We start from the raw sequence: 9957 nt of genomic DNA on the forward strand, positions 1-9957 counted from the left end.
TAATACGAGAGTGATAGAGTGGGATTGAGAGTGACAGCGGGATCAAGAGTGATAATACGAGAAGGCTAGAGTGGGATCAAGAGTGACAGCACGATCGAGAGGGATAATACAAGAGTGCCACAGTGGGATCGAGAGTCACAGCAGATCGAGAGGGGTAATACGAGAGTGCTAGAGTGGGATAGAGAGGGATAATAAGGGAGTGCTAAGGTGGGATCGAGAGTGACAGCAGGATCGAGAGGGACAGCAGGATCGAGAGGGATAATACGAGAGTGCTAGAGCGGGATCGAGAGGGTTAATACGAGAGTGTTAGAGTGGGATCGAGAGTGATAATACGAGAGAGTGTTAGAGTGGAATCGAGAGGGATAATACGAGAGTGCTAGACTGGGATCGAGAGTGACAGTGGGATCGAGAGGGATAATACGGGAGTGGTAGAGTGGGATCGAGAGTGACAGTGGGATCGAGAGGGATAATACGGGAGTGCTAGAGTGGGATCGAGAGTGACAACGGGATTCAAGAGGGATAATATGGGAGTGCTAGATTGGGATCGAGAGTGACAACGGGGTTCAAGATGGATAATACGGGAATGCTAGAGTGGGATCGGGAGTGACAGCAGGATCGAGAGGGATAATACGACAATGCTAGAGTGGGATAATAAGGGAGTGCTAGGGTGGGATCGAGAGTGACAGCAGGATGGAGAGGGATAACAGGGGAGCGCTAGATTGGTATCGAAAGTGACAGCACGATCGAGAGGGATAATACGAGAGTGCTAGAGTGGGATGAGAGTGACAGCAGGATCGAGAGGGATAATACGAGAGTGCTAGAGTGGGATCGAGAGGGTTAATACGAGAGTGCTAGAGTGGGATCGAGAGTGACAGCGGAATCGAGAGTGATAATATGAGAGTGCTAGAGTGGGATCGAGAGTGACCGCTGGATCGAGAGGGATAATACGGGAGTGCTAGAGTGGGATCGAGAGGGTTAATACGAGAGTGTTAGAGTGGGATCGAGAGTGATAATACGAGAGAGTGTTAGAGTGGAATCGAGAGGGATAATACGAGAGTGCTAGACTGGGATCGAGAGTGACAGTGGGATCGAGAGGGATAATACGGGAGTGCTAGAGTGGGATCGAGAGTGACAGTGGGATCGAGAGGGATAATACGGGAGTGCTAGAGTGGGATCGAGAGTGACAACGGGATTCAAGAGGGATAATATGGGAGTGCTAGATTGGGATCGAGAGTGACAACGGGGTTCAAGATGGATAATACGGGAATGCTAGAGTGGGATCGGGAGTGACAGCAGGATCGAGAGGGATAATACGACAATGCTAGAGTGGGATAATAAGGGAGTGCTAGGGTGGGATCGAGAGTGACAGCAGGATGGAGAGGGATAACAGGGGAGCGCTAGATTGGTATCGAGAGTGACAGCACGATCGAGAGGGATAATACGAGTGTGCTAGAGTGGGATGAGAGTGACAGCAGGATCGAGAGGGATAATACGAGAGTGCTAGAGTGGGATCGAGAGGGTTAATACGAGAGTGCTAGAGTGGGATCGAGAGTGACAGCGGAATCGAGAGTGATAATATGAGAGTGCTAGAATGGGATCGAGAGTGACCGCTGGATCGAGAGGAAGAATACGGGAGTGCTCGAGTGGGATCGAGAGTGAGAGCGGGATCGAGAGGGAGAATACGAGAGTGCTAGAGTGGGATCGAGAGTGACAGTAGCATCAAGAGGGATAATACGAGAGTGCTAGAGTGGGATCGAGAGTGACCGCTGGATCGAGGGGGAGAATACGGGAGTGCTAGAGTGGGATCGAGAGGGATAATACGGGAGTGCTAGAGTGGGATCGAGAGTGACCGCTGGATCGAGGGGGAGAATACGGGAGTTCTTGAGTGTGATCGAGAGCGACAGCGGGATCATGAACGATTATAGGAGTTCCAGAATGGAACAGAGAGAGAGAGAGAGAGAGAGAGATTGATTGGAATCCAGAGCAAAATTGATATAAAGAGGAATTGAGAATGAGAGTGAGCATCAGTGAGTGCGAGGCAGATTGAGATAGAGGGCGAGAGCGGAATTAAGAGTGAGCATAAAAGTGCAAGTGAGAACAGAATTGGCAGCAAGATGAACAGCAGGATCCAGTCCGGATCAGGAGTGAGAGTGGGATTCAGAGTGGCTCCGAGAGTGAACGTAGGAGGGTTACAGTGACAGCACGCACAAGGGAGTGAAAGATCTGACTCTAATCTTCACACTGTGCTCCCCCCACCCCAATTCGAGAGTCTCACCACCAGTGGAAATAGTTTGGCTCCACTGACCCGATCTGACCCCCTGACTATCTCCCTTGAACCTTCTAACGTCCAGGCAACAGAATCCTGGCTCCTGGGATCGCACTTTGTTGCCTAACCCTTGGCAGAGTTGGTCACGTTCTGGCCCATTTACGCTGCTCTCCCCCTGCCCGGCTGGTATTGCCCTCTTGAAAGGCGTGGCACCCACAGCTGCTCATGGTCACGCCGGGCCTGGTCCGACTAGGGCCGCCTGAAGTACGATGCCCAGCCTCTTGTATGAGAGAGTTATGAGATTATCAGTGATGGACGGGAAGGCGAATGATCAGATCACCCCACAGCCCAACCGAAAGCAGAGCAGGCTGGATGGATGGACCAAATGGCCTGCTCCAAAACCATGTGTGTGCGTGCCCTCCATGTTGCTTCCTCCATCACGTGATGCCCACCCAGCTTCCCTCTTTTAGACCCTCTTCACCCCATTTATTCCCTGCGGTAGCGAATCCCACAACCCCCTGGACAGTTTCTCCCGAATTTCCAGTTGGATTGATCCGTGACTGTCCCATTATTAATGGGCAGCCGTTCATTCCAATTTCTTGCCCTCTCACCTCACTGTCCCCATCACGGACAGGCACAAGGCGCTTTCTGAGCAACTCTCGCCAACTCAAGCAAATCCTATTAGTGGGGGAATTTATCAGGCCTTAACGTGCGAGAACAATCGGGCTGTTTTGAAATGGGAACGGCCGAAGGAAATTCACAGATCACACAGCGCACCTAATCAGACATTTCAGGTATTTATGCTAATCCTCCCTTCGAGTGTCTGTCTGGTGAAATTGTTTCTGATACCCGTTTCAAGCAGCATGAGCCAGGCCACAGCAATTCGTGGCATCATAAAAGGTATTTCTCGTCAGCCCGCCCCTCCAATTCCTTCACTGCTTTCCTTCGATCTGTGGCCCTTTGGTTCAACAGCCTCAGGGCACACGAAACAGTTTCCCGACAGACTCCTTCCTGATTGTAAACATGTTGTTTCAATCTCTGCTGTAACAGCGCCCCAAGCTTTTCCGTTAGCTCAGATGTTGATAATCCATCACGGCCCCATAGTGTTCAGGGATGTGTGGGTTAGCATGGCCAATCCACCCTAACCTGCACATCCCTGAACACTATGGGACAATTTAGCACGGCCAATCCACCCTAACCTGCACATTCCTGAACACTATGGGACAATTTAGCACGGCCAATCCACCCTAACCTGCACATCCCTGAACACTATGGGACAATTTAGCACGGCCAATCCACCCTAACCTACACATCCCTGAACACTATGGGACAATTTAGCACGGCCAATCCACCCTAACCTGCACTTCCCTGAACACTATGGGACAATTTAGCATGGCCAATCCACCCTAACCTACACATCCCTGAACACTATGGGACAATTTAGCACGGCCAATCCACCCTAACCTGCACATCCCTGAACACTATGGGACAATTTAGCACGCCCAATCCACAATGACCTACACATCCCTGAACACTGTGGGACAATTTACCACGGCCAATCCACCCTAACCTGCACATCCCTGAACACTATGGGACAATTTAGCACGGCCAATCCACCCTAACCTGCACTTCCCTGAACACTATGGGACAATTTAGCATGGCCAATCCACCCTAACCTACACATCCCTGAACACTGTGGGACAATTTACCACGGCCAATCCACCCTAACCTGCACATCCCTGAACACTATGGGACAATTTAGCACGGCCAATCCACCCTAACCTGCACTTCCCTGAACACTATGGGACAATTTAGCATGGCCAATCCACCCTAACCTACACATCCCTGAACACTATGGGACAATTTAGCACGGCCAATCCACCCTAACCTGCACATCCCTGAACACTATGGGACAATTTAGCACGCCCAATCCACCCTGACCTACACATCCCTGAACACTATGGGACAATTTAGCACGGCCAAACCACCCTAACCTACACATCCCTGAACACTATGGGACAATTTAACACGGCCAATCCACCCTAACCTACACATCCCTGAACACTATGGGACAATTTAGCACGGCCAATCCACCCTAACCTGCACATCCCTGAACACTATGGGACAATTTAGCACGGTCAATCCACCCTAACATACACATCCCTGAACACTGTGGGACAATTTAACACAGCCAATCCACCCTAACCTACACATCCCTGAACACTAAGGGACAATTTAGCACGGTCAATCCACCCTAACATACACATCCCTGAACACTATGGGACAATTTAACACAGCCAATCCACCCTAACCTACACATCCCTGAACACTATGGGACAATTTAGCACGGCCAATCCACCCTAACCTACACATCCCTGAACACTATGGGACAATTTAGCACGGCCAATCCACCCTAACCTGCACATCCCTGAACACTATGGGACAATTTAGCATGGCCAATCCACCCTAACCTACGCATCCCTGAACACTATGGGACAATTTAGCACGGCCAGTCCACCCTAACCTGCACATCCCTGAACACTATGGGATAATTTAGCACGACCAATCCACCCTAACCTACACATCCCTGAACAGTATTGGACAATTTAGCACGACCAATCCACCCTAACCTACACATCCCTGAACAGTATTGGACAATTTAGCACGGCCAATCCACCCTAACCTGCACATCCCTGAACACTATGGGACAATTTAGCACGGCCAATCCACCCTAACCTACACATCCCTGAACACTATGGGACAATTTAGCACGGCCAATCCACCCTAACCTACACATCCCTGAACACTATGGGACAATTTAGCACGGCCAATCCACCCTAACTTGCACATCCCTGAACACTATGGGACAATTTAGCACGGCCAATCCACCCAAACCTACACATCCCTGAACACTATGGGACAATTTAGCACGGCCAATCCACCCTAACCTACACATCCCTGAACACTATGGGACAATTTAGCACAGCCAATCCACCCAAACCTACACATCCCTGAACACTATGGGACAATTTAGCACGGCCAATCCACCCTAACCTACACATCCCTGAACACTATGGGACAATTTAGCACGGCCAATCCACCCTAACCTACACATCCCTGAACACTATAGGACAATTTAGCACGGCCAATCCACCCTAACCTACACATCCCTGAACACTATGGGATAATTTAGCACGACCAATCCACCCTAACCTACACATCCCTGAACACTATAGGACAATTTAGCACGGCCAATCCACCCTAACCTACACATCCCTGAACACTATGGGACAATTTAGCACGGCCAATCCACCCTAACCTACACATCCCTGAACACTATAGGACAATTTAGCACGGCCAATCCACCCTAACCTACACATCCCTGAACACTATGGGACAATTTAGCACGGCCAATCCACCCTAACCTACACATCCCTGAACAGTATTGGACAATTTAGAACGGCCAATCCACCCTAACCCACCCATCCCTGAACACTATGGGACAATTTAGCACGGCCAATCCACCCTAACCTGCACATCCCTGAACACTATGGGACAATTTAGCACGGCCAATCCACCCTAACCTACACATTCCTGAACACTATGGGACAATTTAGCACGGCCAATCCACCCTAACCTACACATCCCTGAACACTATGGGACAATTTAGCATGGCCAATCCACCCTAACCTACACATCCCTGAACACTATGGGACAATTTAGCACGGCCAATCCTCCCTAACCTACACATCCCTGAACACTATGGGACAATTTAGCATGGCCAATCCACCCTAACCTACACATCCCTGAACACTATGGGACAATTTAGCACGGCCAATCCACCCTAACCTACACATCCCTGAACACTATGGGACAATTTAGCACGGCCAATCCACCCTAACCTACACATCCCTGAACACTATGGGACAATTTAGCACGGCCAATCCACCCTAACCTACACATCCCTGAACACTGTGGGACAATTTAGCACGGCCAATCCACCCTAACCTACACATCCCTGAACACTGTGGGACAATTTAGCACGACCAATCCACCCTAACCTACACATCCCTGAACACTATGGGACAATTTAGCACGGCCAATCCACCCTAACCTACACATCCCTGAACACTATGGGACAATTTAGCACGGCCAATCCACCCTAACCTACACATCCCTGAACACTGTGGGACAATTTAGCACGGCCAATCCACCCTAACCTACACATCCCTGAACACTGTGGGACAATTTAGCACGACCAATCCACCCTAACCTACACATCCCTGAACACTATGGGACAATTTAGCACGGCCAATCCACCCTAACCTACACATCCCTGAACACTATGGGACAATTTAGCACGGCCAATCCACCCTAACCTACACATCCCTGAACACTATGGGACAATTTAGCACGACCAATCCACCCTAACCTACACATCCCTGAACACTATGGGACAATTTAGCACGGCCAATCCACCCTAACCTACACATCCCTGAACACTGTGGGACAATTTAGCACGGCCAATCCACCCTAACCTACACATCCCTGAACACTGTGGGACAATTTAGCACGACCAATCCACCCTAACCTACACATCCCTGAACACTATGGGACAATTTAGCACGACCAATCCACCCTAACCTACACATCCCTGAACACTATGGGAAAATTTAGCACGGCCAATCCACCCTAACCTACACATCCCTGAACACTGTGGGACAATTTAGCACGACCAATCCACCCTAACCTACACATCCCTGAACATTATGGGACAATTTAGCACGGCCAATCCTCCCTAACCTACACATCCCTGAACACTATGGGACAATTTAGCACGGCCAATCCACCCTAACCTACACATCCCTGAACACTGTGGGACAATTTAGCACGACCAATCCACCCTAACCTACACATCCCTGAACACTATGGGACAATTTAGCACGACCAATCCACCCTAACCTACACATCCCTGAACACTATGGGACAATTTAGCACGGCCAATCCACCCTAACCTACACATCCCTGAACACTGTGGGACAATTTAGCACGACCAATCCACCCTAACCTACACATCCCTGAACATTATGGGACAATTTAGCACGGCCAATCCTCCCTAACCTACACATCCCTGAACACTATGGGACAATTTAGCACGGCCAATCCACCCTAACCTGCACATCCCTGAACACTGTGGGACAATTTAGCACGGCCAATCCTCCCTAACCTACACATCCCTGAACACTATGGGACAATTTAGCACGGCCAATCCTCCCTAACCTACACATCCCTGAACACTATGGGACAATTTAGCACGGCCAATCCACCCTAACCTACACATCCCTGAACACTATGGGACAATTTAGCACGGCCAATCCTCCCTAACCTACACATCCCTGAACACTATGGGACAATTTAGCACGGCCAATCCACCCTAACCTACACACCTTTGGACTGTGGGAGGTAACCGGAGCACCCGGAGGAAACCCACGCAGACCCGGGGAGAATGTGCAAACTCCACACAGACAGTCCCCCCCCCCCCGAGGCTGGGATCGAACCCGGGTCCGTGTCGCCGTGAGGCAGCGGCGCTCACCCGAGCCACGTGCGTTTGCCCTGACGGGAGGGGGAGGGGGACAGGAACACTCCCCTTACCCCCAACCCCCCCCCCACCCCCGGCTTCCTGTCCGCACTCTCAGAGTGCTGCCTGTGCGTTGGGAGAGCCCGGGAGCCACGGGCATCACCCGCCTCACCTTGTTGTAGAGCTTGATGTTGGTCCCCGGGGTGGTGGAGCCGAAGTGGTAGACCAGCGGGGCCTGGACGGAGAACCCTTCCTCCACGTCGGCCGGCCTCTCGATGTACAGCGCCCCCATGGTGCCGGGGATGGACACCGAGCCCTGGCCCACGTCCAGGTCCACGAAGGTGGGCCGCCGGCCCAGCCGCACGCCGTAGTTGAGCAGCAGGCGGCAGACGGTGGTCTTGCCCACGTCGGTGGGGCCCACCACCATGACGCGGGGCCCCCGCTCGTCCTCCGCCTCGGCCTGCTGCCGCATCTGCTCCAGGGCGGCGTGGCAGTTCAGGTACAGCAGCATGGGGGTGTCGCGCGAGACGTACGCCACCTCAGTGCGGCCCCGCAGCTGCACCGAGCAGCCGTGCCAGGTGAACACCGCCACCTTGGAGCCCCCGTCGAAGGTGAACCGCTTGTTGCGGGTCAGCTCGGTGGCGAAGATCTCGGCCATGCCGGACAGCAGCTCCAGCTGCACCGTCTCGTTGGCCTCCACCTCGAACCGCAGCTCCGTCTCCTTCTCCAGGTCAAACTTCGTCACCGGCTGGTCGTCCTTCGGCTCCTCCGCCATGCTCCTTCAGCCGAGGCCAGCGACGGAACCAGTCTGCAGACGGAGGGGACAATTTGACATGGCACACGCCGCTCCCTCGGCGCTGACCCTCCGACAGTGCGGCCCTCCCTCGGCGCTGACCCCCCGACAGTGCGGCCCTCCCTCGGCGCTGACCCTCCGACAGTGCGGCCCTCCCTCGGCGCTGACCCTCCGACAGTGCGGCCCTCCGACAGTGCGGCCCTCCCTCAGCACTGACCCTCCGACAGTGCGGCCCTCCCTCAGCACTGACCCTCCGACAGTGCGGCCCTCCCTCAGCGCTGACCCTCCGACAGTGCGGCCCTCCCTCAGCGCTGACCCTCCGACAGTGCGGCCCTCCCTCAGCACTGACCCTCCGACAGTGCGGACCTCCCTCAGCGCTGACCCTCCGACAGTGCGGCCCTCCCTCAGCACTGACCCTCTAACAGTGCGGCCCTCCCTCAGCACTGACCCTCTGACAGTGCGGCTCTCCCTCAGTACTGACACTCCGACAGTGCGGACCTCCATTCGGCGCTGACCCTCCGACAGAGCGGCGCTCCCTCAGCACTGACTCTCCAAATCCCCCTCTTCCCCCCCCCATATACCCTCCCCTCCCCCTCATCCCCCCCATATACCCTCCCCTCCCCCCATATACCCTCCCCTCCCCCTCATCCCCCCCATATACCCTCCCCTCCCCTCCCCCTCATCCCCCCATATACCCTCCCCTCCCCCATGCCTCCCTCCCCTCCCACAAATCCCCCCCCATATACCCTCCCCTCCCCCTCATACCTCCCTCTCCCTATCCCTCCAGTACCCCCTCCTTTCCCATCCCCCTCCTGTGACCACCTGAAACTTGCCTTAACAACCGTTTCCAGGGGGCTCTGACCTCTGACCCCTGACCCCCGCTGACCCCTGACCCCCCCGGGCCCGCGGCCTTCTCTCTCCGTTTTATTCCGGTGGCGGCAGCTCGGACCGAGCTGGGCCTGCGGGGGCGAGGCCGGCGAACCTCGGCCTTTTACACTTTTTTTTCATGAGATTTTTTAAAAACTAAAAAACATTCTTGTTGTTGTAGGAACCGACCTCCGCAGTCACGTGACACCTCTGCCCACGTGACGTCCCGCTTTCGTCCAATGGGGTCGCGGCGTCGCTCACACGTGACGCCTCTTACCAACCCCTCCCGGCCGACACCGCACGTCAGTCGTCGCACGCATGCGCGCGGCCGCACAGCACCCTGGGAGATGTAGTTCCTTCCGCCCTCCTCTGGCAGGGGGAATGCTGGGAGTCTGGGTAGAGGCCATTCAGCCCATAGCGCCCCTGGCAGCTCCCTCTGCAGTTCCACTTGGA

General features: G+C 53.7%; 1 protein-coding gene across 1 annotated transcript; it reads right to left on the reverse strand.

The window, feature by feature from the left end:
* Window positions 1-2495: 2495 nt before the first annotated feature.
* On the reverse strand, window positions 2496-9505 carry clp1 (cleavage factor polyribonucleotide kinase subunit 1). The gene is made up of 3 exons (XM_087981617.1): window positions 9471-9505; window positions 8017-8652; window positions 2496-2546 (listed from the first exon to the last, which is right to left on the reverse strand). Exons 2-3 carry the CDS (start codon window positions 8617-8619, stop codon window positions 2496-2498), a joined length of 654 nt encoding a protein of 217 aa, XP_087837743.1. The 5' UTR covers window positions 8620-8652; window positions 9471-9505.
* Between the last annotated feature and the right edge of the window lie 452 nt (window positions 9506-9957).

This window comes from Chiloscyllium plagiosum, unplaced genomic scaffold (assembly GCF_037043375.1).
Source record: "Chiloscyllium plagiosum isolate Xiang-an unplaced genomic scaffold, Cpla_swu_hap1 HiC_scaffold_40, whole genome shotgun sequence".
Classification (NCBI taxonomy): Eukaryota; Metazoa; Chordata; class Chondrichthyes; order Orectolobiformes; family Hemiscylliidae; genus Chiloscyllium; species Chiloscyllium plagiosum.

Coding starts and splice junctions, on each gene's coding strand:
- clp1 (XM_087981617.1), bottom strand. CDS start 8,619: ATGGCGGAGGAGCCGAAGGACGACCAGCCGGTGACGAAGTTTGACCTG. Junction 2,547..8,016: donor ACATCAAGCTCTACAACAAG/GTGAGGCGGGTG, acceptor CTCTCATACAAG/AGGCTGGGCATCGTACTTCA.